The sequence below is a fragment of the Natator depressus genome, chromosome 16 (assembly GCF_965152275.1).
Source record: "Natator depressus isolate rNatDep1 chromosome 16, rNatDep2.hap1, whole genome shotgun sequence".
NCBI lineage: Eukaryota > Metazoa > Chordata > Testudines > Cheloniidae > Natator > Natator depressus.
The window spans coordinates 5,927,763-5,949,142 of NC_134249.1; the positions used below are offsets into that span (position 1 = coordinate 5,927,763).

General features: G+C 50.0%; 1 protein-coding gene across 3 annotated transcripts in view; it reads left to right on the plus strand.

Annotated features, from left to right (window-relative positions):
• The window catches only part of LOC142000049 (discoidin domain-containing receptor 2-like), a 150,731-nt gene that overhangs the window by 11,251 nt on the left and 118,100 nt on the right, over positions 1-21,380 (plus strand). The window contains exon 2 of one of the 3 annotated variants that reach the window (XM_074974072.1): positions 1,974-2,086. The exons of the other annotated variants lie outside the window; for them this stretch is intronic. Within the exon in view, the coding sequence (XP_074830173.1) occupies positions 2,075-2,086 (12 nt within the window). The 5' untranslated portion in view covers positions 1,974-2,074. The remainder of the gene's footprint in view (positions 1-1,973; positions 2,087-21,380) is intronic. 3 annotated transcript variants of the gene reach the window in all.

The window sequence follows — 21,380 nt, forward strand, 5'->3', positions numbered from 1 at the left end:
GGAGATAGTCAGAAAAAGGAGGAGAGACTGTTGTTTCTTAGCACAGAGGCTGCTGGCTGGGCTCCAGGCACAAGACCACAGTGGGTAGCTACTCTGCTTTACAATGCCTGCAGGTGCTAGGATTCCCTGGAAGAAGCCAAAGGCTAAATGATACAGTACTGGGAGAGCACCATTTCCACATGTGCAAAGCAGGCCGTTGTTTCTGCTGCTCTGACCTGCCATAGACACTCTGGGTGTGTCTACACTGCAATTAGACACCTGCGGCTGACCCGTACCAGCTGACTTGGGGGCTCTGGCTGCCGCAGGTTTTTCATTGCAGCGCAGACATGCCCCATGAGGCCACTGCTCACCCTTTGCTATGGAAATCCCCTCCTGCTTCTGTGATTCTGTGATAACATGATTTTGGTAATTAATTGATCTTTAACTATTCATGGTAAATAAGCCCAATGGCCTGTGATGGGATGTTAGATGGGGTGGGATCTGAGTTACTACAGGGAATTCTTTCCTGGGTATCTGGCTGGTGAGTCTTGCCCGTATGCTCAGGGTTTAGCTGATCACCATATTTGGGGTCGGGAAGGAATTTTCCTCCAGGGCAGATTGGCAGAGGCCCTGGAGGTTTTTCGCCTTCCTCTGCAGTGTGGGGCACGGGTCACTTGCTGGAGGATTCTGTGCTCCTTGAAATCTTTAAACCACGATTTGAGGACTTCAGTAGCTCAGACACAGGTGAGAGGTTTTTGCAGGAGTGGTTGGGTGAGATTCTGTGGCTTGCGTTGTGCAGGAGGTTGGACTAGATGATCATAATGGTCCCTTCTGACCTTAGTATCTAAGTGGATCCCACGGCATCGCTTTTCCTTAGTGCAGAACCCTCCCCACCGAGCTCCTTTCACTCAAGCAACTGGCTTTGCTCTGGCCAATGGCACAGTCCTTCTTGCCTGCCCCCTGCACAAACCAACCCACAGTTGTTGGGTGACTGGCTTTAAAATGGGTGGGAGGGGCCCTAGGGGGATTTCAAGGGAGAGAAAACACACTTTCACTTGCGACTGCCCCTCCTTGCTCTCTGCTCCTCACCCTGCTCTGCACTGTCTGTGGCCAGGGGTCTTCGCTAGGATGTGAAAAAAACGTTTCAGAAATGCTCACGGAGGCCCGGCCCAGCCAGCCGCGCACGGGGGTTTGGCAGGCACAGCCTGGCACACAGCTGGCAGCAGAAGCACTGAGCAGCTGCAATGTGTGTCTTGCTGGGTCTAGTGCTGGTGGAAGGTGGCAGCTGGACCCTGTTGGTGAATGAAGTTCTCTGTTTATCTGCAGGGAAGCAGTAGGGCAAAATTCCCATGCACCCTACCATGCTAGCAGCCTCAGCCCTGACTGGGGTGGGGAGACTTCTTTTAAGGGCCCCAGGAGCAGGTCAGTTTCCATGGCCAAGGAGAATTTCTCTCTGGGTTGGGCTGACAGTGTCTTCCCAACTATCATGAGAAAACCATCAGACATGGTTGAAGGAGCAGTGCTGTGAGACCTCGGCAAACTCTTGTGTTTCAGCTGATGGAGTCAGGAAAATCCCTCCAAAAAAGAATGTGATTCTCTGACTTTGCAAGTTGTGGGGGCAGAGACTATGCACTTGCACCCAGGTCTTTGCCAATGCTTGAGATAGGGTGAGAAGCAGAGGGAATACCTGGAATTAGTGTATGGGTCTCATATGAGCTCTGGATCACTGACCATGCCTGTGCATGATATTAGAATTCCCAATGGGCTCCAATCAGAATTTGATATTTGTTTCTGTGACATCACTTGTTTTCCATTAAGGCCATCTTCATCAGCTGTTAATGTTCTTCTGAGATGAGATGGTGTGCCTGATAGCATTCATCATTGGCCCAGGCCTGATTGGCTTCCCTGGCACCATATGTATGTGCTTGTTTTGAATCCAAGTTACTCCAGAAGGTCTATCACTCTGAGTTTGCTTCATCTTTCTCTCTGTACAGAGCCCTAACCAGAAAAATTGTCTGCGAGGAGAGAAGTGAATTTCCTTCATCCCTCCTGCCAATATTATTGCTACCCTGATCCTGGAGAGAGCAGAGAGACCATGGAAGTACATGTAAGATCAAATGGCAGTGACTGAAATTGGCAAAAGAAAAGCGCTGCCATCCTTTGGCAAAACATAACTATTGTCTGGGAATGGTGAATTGGTGCTTTGATGACAAGCCTCCTATAGGACCTTATGTAGATGTTTCAGACACGGCTCTGCCCTGCTTGTCCCTGATTCTCAGAGACTAGATGTAGGATGAAGAGCACGTTGCAATGCGCCAATGAGAAGCAGATGGTAGATGGTTTTCATTCATGTCATGGCTTTTCCGTGGGTTGCTGAGACTGGGAATGAGACAAAACTGTTCCTGATGTTCTTGCACAGTTCCATAGTGTGCTCCCTCTGGGCAATGTCCCGTGAACTAAGTTGATCAAAGCTATAGATGTTTCCTTTGCTCCCAAGTGTCTGGCACCCATTAGGGGGGTCTAACTCCCAGGCTGGGAGACCTGCAGATACCTCAGGGGCAACAGAGGGCCGCTCTTGATCCTGTACTTGGTCTAAACACCACTCGTCAAGAGGTATTTTGTCCTGTTGTACTTCAGACTGCTTCAACTTGCCAGGCAGCCTGTATTGCTTTCTGTAGCGTCTGGCAGGAGGCAGGATTGTAAGTTAACATTTCTGATGCTTCTGAATAGCCTCAGCTTTCCACGAGGAGAAACTCACGTCTATTTGAAAAACTGCAACAAGGAACTTTTTTTTCTCCAGACTGTTCAATAGATGTTAATGGGGTTGCTGTCCTAATAGTTATTCCGGGTGACCCGGGCGACTGGTTCTCAACCCGGGGTACATGTACTCTTGGGGGTACGCAGAGGTCTTCCAGGGGGTACATCAACTCATCTAGATATTTGCCTAGTTTTACAACAGACTACGTGAAAAGCACTAGTGAAGTCAGTACAAACTAAAATTTCGTACAGACAGTGACTTGTTTGTACTGTTTTATTTACACTGAAATGTTGTTAGTACAATATTTATATTCCAATGGATTTATTTGGATTTATTATGGTAAAAATGAGAGAGTCAGCAATTTTTCAGTAACAGTGTGGCTGTGACACTTTTATGTTTTTATGTCTGATTTTGTAAGCAAGTAGTTTTTAAGTGAGATGAAACTTGGGGGTCCGCAAGACAATCAGACTCCTGAAAGGGGTACAGTAGTCTGGACAGGTTGAGAGAGACTGACCCTGGCTACCCTCTGGTTTCCCTGTGTATGAAGCCCTATACTGGTGAACTGGACAGAAGCAAGGAACGGTTTAAATACCACCTGAGTAATGGTTGGATGACTGTGGAGCAGCATTGCCAGGTTGAAGGCAGGTGGACGTGCCTCGTGACAAGCCTGGGCTGCTGTGAGAAGTAAACTCCCTTGCATTAGACCTGCATGTTGTATATTGCACAGCAGTTGTGAAACCACACAGGAAAGTAACTGCCTATGGCTGGGAATGGAAGGCGCAGAGGCACTCTGAGAGCAAGTCCTACTGTTCATAGCAGAGCAGTTAGAGGAGGGAAGTTTGGAGAATATGTTGTGATGACAGGCCATAGTTTGTGTTTACTTTGTAAGGTCAAAGTGTATTTGTCCTGAATGAACTAATGGAACTGGATGAAATGCAGCCACACGCTGCAGGAAATGTTTAGAGTGTTTTTTGGAACTGCTTGATTTGTGCCGTGAAAAACACAGGGTTTGCTACTGATTAATCAGCAGGGCCTGTGCTTGATTTTTCTGAAACCATGAAGACCTGTGGCAGTCCCATGACTGCTCAGCCGCAGTCAAACCAGGCACTGGCAAAGCCTGCCTAGGTGCTTGACTAACCCATTTCTTTACCGGCAGCCAGTCGTTACAGAGGGCTTGAAGACCGTTCGGTCTGTTGCTTTAAAATATCGTTGATGATGTTAAAAACGTAGTTCCTTTCCCCGTACTTAACTGCACTCTTGGTGTTAGCAAATATTTGTGATGGAAAGTTCTGGAGTTATTGAAGAATGGCTACAAAACCCTTTCAGTAGCTAAACATTCTTTGCAAAATAGATACTGAAAGTGGGGGACCTTGGCCTGCATTGCTCGGAATAAAAAGGAATTGTAAGTGATTCCTGAGTTCAGCTGAATTAATTAGGGCTGCAATAGTAATGTTATTATGCTCGCTCACTATTCCACTTAGTGTATTGTTACGATTGTCTTTAAACCCAATGTCTACAACGTCCAAATGAAGATATTCCCTGTCCCTAGTGCCTACCAGGTACTGGGGTTTGGATGAGGGGTAATTTCCAGAGATGTAACCCAGACAAGACTAAGGTAATGATTGGAGGTTATGGAAGTACCCCAGAGAACTGCTGGAGTTTATTCAGCTCCATGAATTGGGGGGCGGGGGGTGGCATGTCCAGTGTTTGCCCCCCAAGGTGTTGCTGTCTGAAGGTCCTGTTGCCTCTCAGATACATTTTGAGACTTGTCAGTTAACCAGTTTGTAATCCAGTCAATGTGTGCCATGTTAATTTTGTACTGTTCTAGTTTTTTAATCAAGGTACCAAATCAAATGCCTTCTAGACCTCTAATAGGCATGTAACATAGCACCTTTTCCAGTCAACCTTGTAATCACCTAAAAAAGGATTTTGGGTTCATTTCACAGAGTCTATTTTCCACAAACCCACATTGATTGGCATTAATTACATTGCCCCCCTGTAGCGGAGTGGTTAAGTGCACAGCGCTGAACTCAATCTTAATAGCTGACCCTAGGGAGAGAAGCCGCAGTAATGGCTGGAAATTGCCAGGGCAGTATTTACTTTTCTGTGATCTTTCTGTGTATCTCCCCCTCTCAGGGAGTGGCCACAGATAAGAGCCATGGGGACTTTCAGCTTTGAGCATGAGTGTGTGTGTGCGCACATGTGCATGTAAGTGTTACCTATTCAGGTACATCCATAGCCCCATCTCCATAGTATCTGGGCACCTCCCAAGTATTTAAAGACCGAAATGATAGTAACAAGCTCTCTGTTCTTGCCCAGCCTGACTCAGAATCAACTTGAATAGATTTGTGTGTGTGTGTGAGAGAGAAAGAGAGGTAAGTTGGTGTGTGTTCAAGCATGTGTGAAAGTGTTATTGGTCTGGGTGTGGGGAGGGGTTTGCAGTTGGGGTTAGGGTGTGTGTGGTCGTGGTGTGTGTCTGGCTTTGTTCTGTGGGGGTGTTGGTCAGTGTGTGAGAGAGTGAGTGTGTGATTGTGCATCTCTGTGTGGTGTATGTGGATTGTGTGGTGTGTTTTGTGGAGGGGTTGCAGTGTGTGTGTGTGTCTGAATGTTGTGCGCATATATGTTTCGTGCATGCGTATGGAAGAAGGGGGTTGGTTTGTGGGTGTGAGGGGGAGTTGGAGGGGATGGTATCTGGGAGAGAAGTGTTGTGTGGTGTAGCTATGGGGGGAGTTGATATCAGCTGGTGTATTTGGGGGGCTGTTTGTGTGTGTATGTGGAGTTGTTGCAAAGACCTCCCTGTGGTGAAGAGAGGCTGCGTTGCTGAGAGTTGCCCGGTGAGGCGAGGTCTCAGCCCTGGGGGTGTGGGAGCTGTAGTCTAGGGCTGGGTCCTGTGGTACATCTCCCTCCTGCACTCACCACCCTCCCCTGCTGGGTGACCGGTTCCTGGTCCCCGTGGAGCACAGCTGCTGGAACAGTTGTGATCATGACTAAGCAGCAGTTCTGCAGAAAAGGACCTGGGGATAACAGTGGATGAGAAGCTGGATATGAGTCAGCAGTGTGCCCTTGTTGCCAAGAAGGCCAATGGCCTATGGGCTGTATTAGTAGGAGCACTGCCAGCAGATCGAGGGATGTGATTATTTTCCCTCTGTTTGGCACTGGTGAGGCCACACCTGGACTATTGCATCCAGTTTTGGTCCCCCCACTACAGAAGGGATGTGGACAAATTGGAGAGAGTCCAGTGGAGGGCAACGAGAATCATTGGGGGCTGGGGCACATGACTTATGAGGAGAGGCTGAGGGAACTGGGGTTATTTAGTCTGCAGAAGAGAAGAGTGAGGTGGGATTTGATAGCAGCCTTCAACTACCTGAAGGGGGGGGTTCCAAAGAGGATGGAGCTCGGCTGTTCTCAGTGGTGGCAGATGACCGAACAGGGAGCAATGGTTTCAAGTTGCAGTGGGGGAGGTCTAGGTTGGATATTAGGAAACCCTATTCCAGTAGGAGGGTGGTGAAGCACTGGAATGGGTTACCTAGGGAGGTGGTGGAATCTCCATGCTTCAAGGTTTTTAAGGCCCGGCTTGACAAAGCCCTGGCTGGGATGATTTAGTGGGTGTTGTTCCTGCTTTGAGCAGGGGATTGGAGTAGATGACCTCCTGAGGTCTCTTCCAACCCAAATATTCTATGATTCTATGGTGAGAGGTGTTATCTCTCAAGGAGCCAGCGCCGATCCCATGGGGGCTTAGGATATCAGCGAGAGAACGTGAACTGGACTCTGTTCAGTGGGAAGCCAGTGCAGAGAGCAGAGCAACCTGCAATGCTGAGCCAACAGGCTGCTGCGTTGGGTTCTGGCTGGAGCTTTCCAGGGTATGGGGCTTCCTTGCTAGCTATAAGGAGTTGTTGGAACCAGGGCTTTGGAGCGGAGCCCGGAGCTGGAGCGTGGAGCAGCTCCGGAGCAGTGGAGCTGCAGGTTTTTGCCTGGAGCTGGAGCAGAGCTGGAGCACAGCTCCAAAGCCCTGGTTGCAATTGAGCCTGGAGGCCCCAGATGCATGGATCTATGTGCAGGCCTGCACCAATGGGATGGGACACGCTCTCTGGCTGGTCCCAGGTGTTAGAGGTCAGTTTTGGGCATCCAGTGGCAGTGAGGGCTGACAACGCTCAGGGAAGGTGCACACTATAGCAGAGTACTGTATAGACAGGGCAAGTTCTTCCCAGTGTTTCCTGTTTCCCACCAGCCAGCCCCATAGCCTTGTTTGGCTCAGTCATAGGCACATGCCCTTCACCCAGGTGCTGCAACACTGAAGGGTCATTGTCTGATTCCCTTAGTGCCAGAAGCTGTGCACTGACCTCATCTGGCCCATTTGTATACATCAAGTGTTTTCCTAAACTGTTCTTTATCTATAGCTGGTTTTGCAAGTTCTTCCCCATCGCCCAATCAGCTAGACAATGATCTGAATTGCCTCAATTTTATCTGGTGAAAGACTGATTTTAAAAAGCAGTCGAGCACTTCAGGCCTTTATGTCCTTCATTTCATCCTCTCTTGGCATTATCAGCTGGCCAGCTCTGTGCTCTGTAGCATTGGGCCAGAGGAGCTTCACTAACCAGCTCTAGGCAGAAGGGGTCTCTGTGCTCAGAGCTGCTCCTCCTGCCCAGCTGTGATCTTGGGTCTAGCTTGGGCTTTGCGGTGGTGCCTTAGCAATAGTCCTGGGGGCATTCTGCGCCAAAAAATTAAAAATTCTGTACATTTTATTTGTCAAAATAACACTACAAAATCACGCCAGTTTCAATTATTTTGGTAATTTATTTCAAAATACCTGTCAGCAAGTATGTCTGTAACACTACAGACACACACAGAATTCCCCCCACGAGCAGAGAGTTAGAGAAACCCCTATGACAACCCAGTTCCTGTTTCTCTGCCCCCTCTCCCCCGAGCCCAGCCAGGGGGCCAGACACCCACAACCCCTCCTCCCCAGAGCCCACCTGCAGGGCCTCCCAGAGCCAATACACCCAAACCCCCTCCTCCCCAGAGCCCAACTGCGGGCCCCCCCAGGCCAGATACCCATACCCTCTCCTCCCACCAGAGCCCACCTGGGAGGGAGTTTCTGCTCTGAGGACCAGGAAGTTAGACAAGAGGGGGGAGTTTTTCTTCATTACAGTTTGCTTACCTGGGATGTTTCAGGGGCAGAACTGCTTTGTCACAGAGCACTATGGGCCTCCTTTATAGCAGCATTCATGGGGCTGCTTTCACCTCAAAGGATGTTCATGGTCATAGCTTGTAAGGCCAGAGGGGAGCACTGGCATTGTCTAGCTCAGCTACCTACCAACACAGGTCAGTGAATTCCACCCAGGGACCCCTGCATTCAGCCCAACAACTCTTGAGCAGATCTTCTTAGATTGAGACACCCAGTCTCAAAGGAAAGACTTGAAGTGAGGGAAAATCCATCATGTCCCTAGTTAGCCTGATCCAGTGTTAGAGAGACAAGGTGGGGGAGGGGATATCTTTTATTGGACCAACTCCTGCTGGTGAGAGAGACAAGCTTTCAAGCTATGCAGAGATCTTATTCAGCTTTCCATAAGCCTGAAATCTTATCTCTCTGATCTACACAACTTGGTCCAAAAAAGACATTACCGCATCCACCTTGGTCCCCTGATATAAAGAACATAAGAATGGCCAGACTGGGTCAGAGCAATGGTCCATCTAGCCCAGTATCCTGTTGTCTGACAGTGGCCAATGGCAGGTGTCCCAAAGGGAATGAACAGAACAGGGCAATCATCAAGTGATCCATCCCCTGTTGCCCATTCCCAGCTTCTGGCAAACAGGCTAGGGACACCATCCTGGCTAATAGCCTTTGATGGACCTATCCTCCATGAACTTATCTAGTTCTTTTTTGAACTTTGCTATAGTCTTAGCCTTCACAACATCCTCTGGCAATGAGTTCCACAGGTTGACTGTGCGTTGTGTGAAGAAATACTTCCTTTTTTTTGTTTTAAACCTGCTGCCTATTCATTTCATTTGGTGACCCCTAGTTCTTGTGTTTGAGAAGGAGTAAATAACACTTCCTTATTTTCTTTCTATGTACCAGTCATGATTTTACAGACCTCTATCATATCCCCCATTGGTCATCTCTTTTCCAAGCTGAAAAGTTCCAGTCTTATTAATCTCTCCTCATATTGCAGCCGTTCCATACCCCTAATAATTTTTGTTGCCCTTTTCTGAACCTTTTCCAATTCCAATATATCTTTTTTTGAGATTGAGTGACCAGATCTGCACACAGCATTCAAGATGTGGGGGTACCATGGATTTATATAGAGCCAATATGATATTTTCTGTCTTATCCTTTTCATAATGATTCCCAACATTCTGTTCGCTTTTCTGACTGCTGCTGCACATTGAGTGGATAAGTGGTTCTTAACCTTTACTGCAGCCTGCACCCCTTTGGTTCTCAAAATATGTTGTCGCACCCCTTATCAAAAATCGTTGAAGTAGGTCAGTTCTTTAAATCTAGATATATTTTTGTTTTTGTATTACAGTAATCGTTAAAAAATGTATAATGTTAATAAAAACATAGGTTTGATGAAACAAAGTAGTTGTACTTATGTGCCTGTGCTTAATTTGTGTTTTCGATGATTTACCTTCTAAAAAATACCTGGCCTGTCTCGCACCCCCAGAAAGGACATCTTGCACCCCCAAGGGGTGCGTGCATCCCAGGTTAAGAGCCACTGGAGTGGATGATTTCAGAGAACTATCCACAATAACTCCAAGATCTCTCTCTTGTGTGGTAATGGCTAATTTAAATCCCTTTATTTTATATGTATAGTTGGGATATCAGAGAGACAACGCGGCCGCAACAACACTGCACACAGCAATGAACGAATCCAGTATTTATTGTTAACCATTCATTATTATTTCCAGTCTAAGCTTTGCTGACTTTCTTTGCATTTCACATTAATTAGCTGCATGAGGGCTCCGTCCCTCTTTCTCAGTATGAGGCAGATCAGCGAGTTATCTCAAGTGCCTATACACAAATGCAAGAAGCCTGGGAAACAAGCAGGGAGAACTGGAAGTCCTGGCACAGTCAAGGAATTATGATGTGATTGGAATAACAGAGACTTGGTGGGATAACTCACATGACTGGAGTACTGTCATGGATGGATATAAACTGTTCAGGAAGGACAGGCAGGGCGGAAAAGGTGGGGGAGTTGCACTGTATGTAAGGGAGCAGTATGACTGCTCAGAGCTCAAGTATGAAACTGCAGAAAAACCTGAGTGTCTCTGGATTAAGTTTAGAAGCGTGAGGAACAAGGGTGATGTCGTGGTGGGAGTCTGCTATAGACCACCGGACCAGGGGGATGAGGTGGACGAGGCTTTCTTCCGGCAACTCACAGAAGTTACTAGATCGCAGGCCCTGGTTCTCATGAGAGACTTCAATCACCCTGATATCTGCTGGCAGAGCAATACAGCGGTGCACAGACAATCCAGGAAGTTTTTGGAAAGTGTAGGGGACAATTTCCTGGTGCAAGCGCTGGAGGAACCAACTAGGGGCAGAGCTCTTCTTGACCTGCTGCTCACAAACCGGGAAGAATTAGTAGGGGAAGCAAAAGTGGATGGGAACCTGGGAGGCAGGGACCACGAGATGGTCGAGTTCAAGATCCTGACACAGGGAAGAAAGGAGAGCAGCAGAATACGGACCCTGGACTCCAGAAAAGCAGTCTGACTCCCTCAGGGAACTGATGGGCAGGATCCCCTGGGAGAATAACTTGTGGGGGAAAGGAGTCCAGGAGAGCTGGCTGTATTTTCAAGAATCCTTATTGAGATTACAGGGACAAACCATCCCGATGTTTAGAAAGAATAGTAAATATGGCAGGCGACCAGCTTGGCTTAACAGTGAAATCCTTGCTGATCTTAAACACAAAAAAGAAGCTTACAAGAAGTGGAAGATTGGACAAATGACCAGGGAAGAGTATAAAAATATTGCTCAGGCATGCAGGAGTGAAATCAGGAAGGCCAAATCACACCTGGAGTTGCAGCTAGCAAGAGATGTTAAGAGAAACAAGAAGGGTTTCTTCAGGTATGTTAGCAACAAGAAGAAAGTCAAGGAAAGTGTGGGCCCCTTACTGAATGAGGGAGGCAACCTAGTGACAGAGAATGTGGAAAAAGCTAATGTACTCAATGCTTTTTTTGCCTCTGTCTTCACGAACAAGGTCAGCTCCCAGACTGCTGCACTGGGCAGCACAGCATGGGGAGGAGGTGACCAGCCCTCTGTGGAGAAAGAAGTGGTTCGGGACTATTTAGAAAAGCTGGACGAGCACAAGTCCATGGGGCCGGATGCGCTGTATTTGAGAGTGCTAAAGGAGTTGGCGGATGTAATTGCAGAGCCATTGGCCATTATCTTTGAAAACTCATGGTGATCGGGGGAAGTCCCAGATGACTGGAAAAAGGCTAATGTAATGCCCATCTTTAAAAAAGGGAAGAAGGAGGCTCCGGGGAACTACAGGCCAGTCAGCCTCACCTCCGTCCCTGGAAAAATCATGGAGCAGGTCCTCAAGGAATCAATTCTGAAGCACTCAGAGGAGAGGAAAGTGATCAGGAACAGTCAGCATGGATTCACCAAGGGCTAGTCATGCCTGACTAATCTAATTGCCTGCTATGACAAGATAACTGGCTCTGTGGATGAGGGGAAAGCAGTGGACGTGTTGTTCCTTGACTTTAGCAAAGCTTTTGACACGGTCTCCCACAGTATTCTTGCCAGCAAGTTAAAGAAGTATGGGCTGGATGAATGGACGATAAGGTGGATAGAAAGCTGGCTAGATTGTCGGGCTCAACGGGTGGTGATCAATGGCTCCGTGTCTAGTTGGCAGCCGGTATCAAGTGGAGTGCCCCAAGGGTCGGTCCTGGGGCCGGTTTTGTTCAATATCTTCATAAATGATCTGGAGGATGGTGTGGATTGCACTCTCAGCAAGTTTGCAGATGACACTAAACTGGGAGGAGAGGTAGATACGCTGGAGGGTAGGGATAGGATACAGAGGGCCCTAGACAAATTAGAAGGATTGGGCCAAAAGAAATCTGATGAGGTTCAACAAGGACAAGTGCAGAGTTCTGCACTTAAGATGGAAGAATCCCATGCACCGCTACAGACTAGGGACCGAATGGCTCGGCAGCAGTTCTGCAGAAAAGGACCTAGGGGTTACAGTGGACGAGAAGCTGGATATGAGTCAACAGTGTGCCATTGGCCTTCTTGGCAACAAGGGCATTTTGGGATGTATATGTCGGGGCATTGCCAGCAGATCGAGGGACGTGATTGTTCCCCTCTATTCAACATTGGTGAGGCCTCATCTGGAGTACTGTGTCCAGTTTTGGGCCCCACACTACAAGAAGGATGTGGAAAAATTGGAAAGAGTCCAGCGGAGGGCAACAAAAATGATTAGGGGACTGGAACACATGACTTATGAGGAGAGGCTGAGGGAACTGGGATTGTTTAATCTGCGGAAGAGAAGAATGAGGGGGGATTTGATGGCTGCTTTCAACTACCTGAAAGGGGGTTCCAAAGAGGTCTAGACTGTTCTCAGTGGGAGCAGATGACAGAACAAGGAGTAATGGTCTCAAGTTGCAGTGGGGGAGGTTTAGGTTGGATATTAGGAAAAGCTTTTTCACTAGGAGGGTGGTGAAACACTGGAATTTGTTACGTAGGGAGGTGGTGGAATCTCCTTCCTTAGAAGTTTTTAAGGTCAGGCTTGACAAAGCCCTGGCTGGGATGATTTAGTTGGGGTTTGGTCCTGCTTTGAGCAGGGGGTTGGACTAGATGACCTCCTGAGGTCCCTTTCAACCCTGATATTCTATGACTGAAAATAGGTCTCGGAAGCTGTGAATACCCACAGCAGCTGAAGCGGGCTCTAAGCAGCACCAGACTAAGGAATGGGAAATGGGGTCAGTTCTTGGAGCCCCACCTGCTAAGGCTGAGCAGTCGGCCCGGTTAACTTGTTTTTCTCTGGTCTTTATAAAAATTGCGTTGTTTTGAAGGATTTTTTTTTTTAAATCCCCTGCATACAAGTGACTGTTTATAGGGGGCTTGATTGTGCTGTTAAGGCAGAGCCCAGAGCAGTGGGCTCTGTGGAGCTGGGCTGCCCCAGGGTGCTACTTTGAGCACTTTGATGCAGTCACCCAGCTCTTCTAGCTGTAATGTAGGGGAAGCAGAAACAAGGGAGCAGTCTCTGCGCTCCCTTGAGCGGGGGATGTCGTTCTGCCTGGCCCAGACTCAGGCTGTGAGCGGGGGTAGAATGCCACAGTGCGCATGCCAAAAAGCCAGGCACATCCTGCTGCAGAAAGAGGAACTGGTAGCAGAATTTGTGATCCAGCAGTGTGTGTTCTGGCACTGTGGCCCTACCCACATTTCCCCAAAGCCTTCACTAGAAGTGCAGAGACCCTCACTAGTCTACTGTGGGCCCTAGACTAGTGTGGATCTGGCAGACTGAAGAGCCCTGAAATGCTGGGCATTTCAGAGTTTCACAATGGATTTAATTCCAGAGGAAGCCCAGGTGTCCGAGAGCTCAGTGTCAGCCCTTGTGGGGAGCTGATGGGCTCTACTGCTGCTGTTCACAGTTCCTCCTCTGCTTCTGGACTTCACTAGTGACTGCACCGCTCTCCCCTGAAGCAGTGGAGATGGCTGGGGCACTGCTTGTGGGATGGGCCTTGAAGGGAGATGCTGCCACACACTGAAAGCTGAGAGCCATGGAGACGGGAAAGGGAGAGACAGTCACAGAAGGCAAGTCCATCTGCCTCATACCCTGCCTCCATGTCAGTGTAACTGACTCCAGCTCTGGCTGACATCCCGCCTGCAGCTCTGCAAGTTTGTTCTTACATAGCCTCTACATCACTTCCTAACATGATGGAAGTTTGCACAGAAACTGGAGCCCTTGAAAACTGTACATAACCATAACATGAAGATCCAGCCAGGTACTGGCAAGCTGTCCTGTTGTCTGGGGTTAGGTGGGAGGAGAAATGGCTCTTAGTCTTCCTATTGGGAAAAGAGCAATTGGGGTTTAACAAAACCACTGAAAATTGTGCAGGCCACCACATTCCCCAAAGACAGCTCTGCTTTCATGCTTTCCTAGAAGCTTCCTTTTAACAAGCTGATTTCTCAAGCTAATTGCTTGCAGATGAGATCATAGTGTGTTTTGTAGGGAAAGAATCTACACTTAGGCTCGTGAGCCAGAAAGATTTAATATACAATTCACATGGCTGGTGTCCTCATGTTTGCAGTGTTGTTGTAGCCATGTTGGTCCCAGGACATTAGATAGAGAAGGTGGGTGAGGTAATAGTTTTTATTGGAACAATTTGTTTTGGTGAAAGAGATCAGCTTTTGAGCTACCCAGAGCTGTTCCTCAAATCTTGGAAAGGTAGGAACATCACAGCAAAATATAAGGTGGAACAGATTGTTTAGCATAAGTAGTTAGTACACATTGTTAGGGATCATTCAAGGTGAAGTGGCCACCTCTGCAGTCATAGCACAAAAATGGGGAGTATTGTAATAAATCATAAATCCAATGTCTTTATTAAGACCATAACTTTTAGTGTCTAGCAAAGTTATGAATTTAAGCTCCTGGGCTCATCTTTTGCAAGTGTTGTGCAGGTTTCCTTTGAGGAGAAGTACTGAGAGGTCAAATATGGAGCGATCATTTTGTGAAAAGTGTTCGCCCACAGGTGATGAGATGGTTTTTGTCTTTTATAATTTTTCTGAGCGAGTTCATTCGAGAGCGTAGTGATTGTCTGGTTTCACCCACATAGTTGTTGTTGGGGCAATTAGTGGACTGGATAAGGTATACCCAGGGATGAAAGTAAGTTAGAGGACTTACCGATACGCCGGAGTCCTGAGCAGGGGGCATGGCCTCAACTGGAAGAGGTGTGGCCTCAACCAGAAGAGGCAGGGCCTTAAATCCCCGGGCCCTTTAAATCTTGATTTAAAGGGCCAGGGATCCAGCTGCGGTAGTGGTGGCTGGGAGCCCAGGGCCCTTTAAATCACCCCCGAGCTACCAGCTGCAGAGGCGGCTGGGAGCTCGGGGGCGATTTAAAGGGCCCAGGGCTCTAGCTGCTGCTATGCAGCGGCGCCCCGGGCCCTTTAAATCACTGAGGAGCCCTGGGGGCTCCTGGCTGCCACCGCTACCCTGGGGCTCGGGCTCTGGCAGAGCTTTAAAGGGCCTGGTGCTCCGCTGTGGTAGCAGCTGCTGGAGCCCTGAGCCCTTTAAATCCCTGCCTGAGCCCTGCTGCATGAGCCCTGGGGGAGCGGTGGCTGGGCTCCATTAGGGATTTAAAGGGCCCCGGGGCTCCAGCCGCCGCTACCACCCCGGCCCTTTAAATGCCCCCTGGAGCCCCACTGCTGCTACCCCATGGCTTCGGCATCAGGGCTCCGGCGGGGATTTAAAGGGCCGGGGCAGTAGCGGTGGCTGGAGCTCCGGGGCTCTTTAAATCCCTGTCAGAGCCCCCAGCCCAGGGCTCGGGCAGCAGGGCTCAGGGGGGGATTTAAAGGGCTTGGGCTCCAGCCGCTGCTACCACCCCGGCCCTTTAAATCCCCTCCGGAGCCCCGCCGCCGCTACCCCAGGGCTCGGGCAGCAGGGCTCAGGTGGGGATTTAAAGGGCCCCGGGGCACTAGCAATGGCTGGAGCGGGGCGTACCGGCTTACTTTCACCTCTGGGTATACCACTGGATGAGGCGTGTGTGTGTGTGCCTCATTCAACTCAAGAAGTTGAAAGGTGTGTAGAGAACAAGACAGGTGACTGGAGGGAGACAAAGAATGGTTGGTTGTGGTTGAATGCAACTAGGATACTGTACCTGCAACAGGCTTCCTGCATGATGGTGGAGAGGTGACTTTAATCCAGATGTTTGAAGGTGCCATTCACTGTTTTCCTTATTTTTGGGTGCCAAACCTGAGCCAACTGGGGCCTCCCTTTCAGAAATGCTGAGCACTGATAACTGCAGCTGGAATCAGAGGCAGAGTTGTGGCTTCTCAGATTCACTAGCAGCCAGGCAGTGTGATCTGGAGGAACGAGCCCAGGGTTGGGAGTCAGGAGATTTCTGAGCATTCGATTGGCTCTGCTACTGACTCACTGTTTAGCTTCAGGCAAATACCTTTGTCGTCTTCGAGTAGATGCAGACGTGTATTCCACTTGGGGATGTGTGCGCCCAGTGTGCCGGAGCCGGAGACTTTTGCCTAGCAGAACCCTTAGAGGAGCAGTTCTCTTGCCTTGTGGCTGTGGCCCCTCCCCAGGCTATATGAGATGCTGCCCTGACCCCTCTCACTTTCTTCTCACCACCCATGCCTGGAGTCAGTCCTCTGTGTACTTGTATTCTCACAGCCTTGCACTTAGTCAGTTTTATTGCGTATAGCTAGATAGTGTTAGTTAGTCATTGTAGTTAGCATTAGTTGCTATATAGCATTCCCTGGTGATGCCCTCACTGGGGTTTAAACATTGCCCTTCTTCTAGAAGGGTGATCCCCGACAGTGACCCCCACATGTGGTGCTTGCTCTGTCTTGGCAAGACCCACTTTAAAGAGCACCGTTCGATGTGTACGTTGCTCAAGAAAAGGACTCAGGTGGCATGGGGCCTGCGCCTCAAGCAGCACCCGCTTGAACAGGCCATGTGGCCTGATCTGGTACCCAGGCCCTCCTCAGGCTGAAGGTCACCCTCAGGCTTGGAGACTGCTGCTGCCTCTCATTCCGGGGCCGGCACCTCTCGGGAGAGGTCAAGAAGACGTTCTCTGTTGTCAGCGCTGAGGAGGAGGTCTCATAAGACCAATCAAGACCTCTCCAGGTCTCGGGCGAGTCCTCGACCTCCCCCAGGAAAAGCGTGGATCGGCACAGGATTGGCTCTGGCATGCGGGATGGCATGGGTACCTCTGACCCTTCCCCTGTACCAAATAGCGAGGTCAGAAAACCCATACTGTTGACTCCGGTTCTGGCCTCAGGGCATCCACTGAATCTGGTACTGACGAGGGCAATGCTGGTACTGACTGTATCCACTGCGTCGAAGTACCAGTACCTTCTGTCTTTCGGTTCCATCCTCACCGCTGGCTCAGGCCTTTCTGAGGCTTGTGTCTTCAACAGCTGCTCCGCTGGAGCACGCTGCTGAGTCTTGTCCCTCAGCACCGCACCCAGGCACTCCCTTCCCAGCAGTTGGGATGGAGCCGGTACCAGAATTAGTCCTTGGCCCCATTACAGTTGATGCCACAGATGCTTCCATGGTGGCTTTCACCACCCTCAACGTTGGCGCACTCGGGTGCTCTGGTGCCACTGTTCGCACCGGGGCCAGCACTGCCTGTGGCACCAGCAGGTTTGGTACCAACGGCATCACCTTTATCAGGAGCATTGATTCTGCCTCGTTCTGGGTGACGGACAAATTGGATCACCTGTTGGCTTCCTCGGACATTACTCTGCCCATGTCTGCAAGGTCTCGGGGTTCTTCTGCTTTTGAGTTGGGGTCGTCATCATCCTCCCGCTCCACATGATGGGATGAGCTCCAAGGGCCGCCAGTATGGCTCCCAGGGTTGTCATGGGCCCCTTGGCTAAGACAGAAGTCTCTGCCCCAGGACCTACTAGCCACCAATGCCCTACCCATCTCAATGGCCTCCCTGGACTCAGTGGGACACTCCTCGCTCATGGAGATCCTGCTCTCGTCCCGTTCAAAGGCGAGATCACCCACCAGATCGACCTGAGTGGCTGCAGATTAGCCGCAAGCCAAGGCATTGGCAGTTTTCCTCCCAGTGGAGCCACCAGAGTCCTCCTGTCTAGGTACATCATCCCAGGAGCAAGAGCCTTCTTTGGCTCAGCCAAGAGCCTCGTCATCATCTCCAGACAATGCCGTGCTGCCTGGTTCATCCTCCCCTTCCATTCAAGAGAACTGTAAGACCTACCAGAATCATTTATGCCATGTAGCTGCATCTCTCAGAATCCTGGCAGAGGTTTTCCAGGAGAACATCCACAGGCTGATGGACATTCTGCAGCCCACCATTCCAGGGAGAGCGGCTCTCCCAATTAATGATGTGCTCCTCAAGCCGGCAAGAGCTCTCTGGAGTACATTGGCCTCAGTACTGCTTGTGGCTAAGTGCATGGAGAAGTGCTACTTCGTTCCTCTGCAGGGATTTGAAGAGTTCTATTCCCATCCAGTCTCTGATTCTGTGGTTGTAACAGCAATAAATGACAGGGCCCAGCAGGGTAGCTTCAAGTCCAACCCCAAGGACAGAGACTCCAAGAAATTAGACTTTCTGGGCAGAAAGTTCTGCAACTCATTGTCCCTACAGGTAAAGATTGTGAATCAACAAGCTTTGCTGTCCAAGTATGATTTTCTCAATTGGTCAGCCAGCTCCAAATTTGTGGACACGTTGCCCGAGGCCTTGTGTGAGGAGTTTTGGTCGTTTGTCACAGAAGGCTGCTTGGTGGCCAAAACATCCCTGCAGTCCACGCTTGATGCTGCAGACCCTTTGGCCAGGCTGAGGGCCTCTGCAGTTACTCTGAGGAGGCTTCCTGGCTGCAAAACTCTGGAATTGCTTTGGATGTCCAACAAACCAATGAAGACTTGCCCTTTGATGGCCAGACCTTGTTCTCAGACAAGACCAATGACACTTTGCACTCCTTTAAGGATTCCAGGGCTACCTTGAGGTCCTTGGGGGAGTACACGCCATCCATGCAGAGACACCACAATGGGGCTCAGCAGTAGCAACAATATCACCCACAGCACTCCTTTGTGCAGCGCTCGCCGCCACCCCCCCCCCCCCAAAAAAAAAAAAAGCAGCAGGACTATCCCAGAAAGAGGGATTTATCTCGTAAGAGGAAGCAGTCGGGCTTGGGGTTTGACCAGTCCGCACACCCTCCCGGCACCTACTAAGTGCCCATATTGACTCCTTGGTCCAGAACATTCTTCCAGTTGTTGCACTGCCCTCTTTGTCCCTCCCATCCCTTTGGGATAGGCTGGCCTGTTTGTACAATGCTTGGGGCTTGATTACCTCAGACAGCTGGGTCCTAGACACTGTCAGATCAGGCTACGCCATCCAGTTCCTCTCCACACCCCCTCCCCATCCTTCAGGGACCCCTCTCATGAGACACGGCTCCTTGAGCAGGTCAGCTCTCTGCTGATGTTGGGAATGGTGGAGGAAGTTCCGCTGAAACACTGAGGCCACGGCTTCTATTCCTGGTACTTCCGGATACCAAAACCCCAGGGAGGGATGAGGCCCATTCTCACCTTCTCTGCCCAGGGGCGGGTTACCGTATGGGCCCATAGGGACCTGGCCAACTGGGGGACCCCGCCCCATCACCAAACTCCCTCCCCGCCCCCTGCTCCTCCTCCTCCGTCTCCCCCGGGGTGTGCGTCCAGCCTGCCCAGGGGACAGGGCCTCGTGGGGAAGACAGAGGAGCAGGACATCCACACCTTAGGGTGAGATATTCCCACCTCCCTCCTGAGGCTGCCCCCCCAGTCCCTCTCCCTCTCACGTGCAGCTGCAACCCCCAGCCCCTCTCCTTCTCCCTCCTCCGGGAAAACCGAGAAGTCTGCTGCTTGCCAGGGGCTAAGATTCGCGATGTGACGGAGAGACTGCCGAGACTCATCAAGCCCTCGGATCGCTACCCCTTCCTGCTTCTCCACGTGGGCACCAATGATACTGCCAAGAATGACCTTGAGCGGATCACTGCGGACTACGTGGCTCTGGGAAGAAGGATAAAGGAGTTGGAGGCGCAAGTGGTGTTCTCGTCCATCCTCCCCGTGGTAGGAAAAGGCCTGGGTAGGGACCGTCGAATCGTGGAAGTCAACGAATGGCTACGCAGGTGGTCTCGGAGAGAAGGCTTTGGATTCTTTGACCATGGGATGGTGTTCCATGAAGGAGGAGTGCTGGGCAGAGACGGGCTCCATCTTACGAAGAGAGGGAAGAGCATCTTTGCCAGCAGGCTGGCTAACCTAGTGAGGAGGGCTTTAAACTAGGTTCACCGGGGGAAGGAGACCAAAGCCCTGAGGTAAGTGGGAAAGCGGGATACCGGGAGGAAGCACAGGCAGGAATGTCTGTGAGGGGAGGGCTCCTGCCTCATACTGGGAATGAGGGGCGATCAACAGGTTATCTCAAGTGCTTATATACAAATGCACAAAGCCTTGGAAACAAGCAGGGAGAACTGGAGGTCCTGGTGATGTCAAGGAACTATGACGTGATTGGAATAACAGAGACTTGGTGGGATAACTCACATGACTGGAGTACAGTCATGGATGGTTATAAACTGTTCAGGAAGGACAGGCAGGGCAGAAAAGGTGGGGGAGTAGCACTGTATGTAAGGGAGCAGTATGACTGCTCAGAGCTCCGGTACGAAACTGTGGAAAAACCTGAGTGTCTCTGGATTAAGTTTAGAAGTGTGTGCAACAAGAGTGATGTAGTGGTGGGAATCTGCTATAGACCACCGGACCAGGGGGATGAGGTGGATGAGGCTTTCTTCCGGCAACTCATGGAAGCTACTAGATCGCATGCCCTGATTCTCATGGGTGACTTTAATTTTCCTGATATCTGCTGGGAGAGCAATACAGCGGTGCATAGACAATCCAGGAAGTTTTTGGAAAGTGTAGGGGACAATTTCCTGGCGCAAGTGCTAGGGGAGCCAACTAGGGGGGGCGCTTTTCTTGACCTGCTGCTCACAAACCGGGTAGAATTAGTGGGGGAAGCAAAAGTGGATGGGAATCTGGGAGGCAGTGACCATGAGTTGGTTGAGTTCAGGATCCTGACGCAGGGAAGAAAGGTAAGCAGCAGGATACGGACCCTGGACTTCAGGAAAGCAGACTTCGACTCCCTCAGGGAACAGATGGCCAGGATCCCCTGGGGGACTAACATGAAGGGGAAGGGAGTCCAGGAGAGCTGGCTGTATTTCAAGGAATCCCTGTTGAGGTTACAGGGACAAACCATCCCGATGAGTCGAAAGAATAGTAAACATGGCAGGTGACCAGCTTGGCTTAATGGTGAAATCCTAGCGGATCTTAAACATAAAAAAGAAGCTTACAAGAAGTGGAAGGTTGGACATATGACCAGGGAAGAGTATAAAAATATTGCTCGGGCATGTAGGAAAGATATCAGGAGGGCCAAATCGCACTTGGAGCTGCAGCTAGCAAGAGATGTCAAGAGTAACAAGAAGGGTTTCTTCAGGTATGTTGGCAACAAGAAGAAAGCCAAGGAAAGTGTGGGCCCCTTACTGAATGAGGGAGGCAACCTAGTGACAGAGGATGTGGAAAAAGCTAATGTACTCAATGCTTTTTTTGCCTCTGTTTTCACTAACAAGGTCAGCTCCCAGACTGCTGCGCTGGGCATCACAAAATGGGGAAGAGATGGCCAGCCCTCTGTGGAGATAGAGGTGGTTAGGGACTATTTAGAAAAGCTGGACGTGCACAAGTCCATGGGGCCGGACGAGTTGCATCCGAGAGTGCTGAAGGAATTGGCGGCTGTGATTGCAGAGCCCTTGGCCATTATCTTTGAAAACTCGTGGCGAACGGGGGAAGTCCCGGATGACTGGAAAAAGGCTAATGTAGTGCCAATCTTTAAAAAAGGGAAGAAGGAGGATCCTGGGAACTACATGCCAGTCAGCCTCACCTCAGTCCCTGGAAAAATCATGGAGCAGGTCCTCAAAGAATCAATCCTGAAG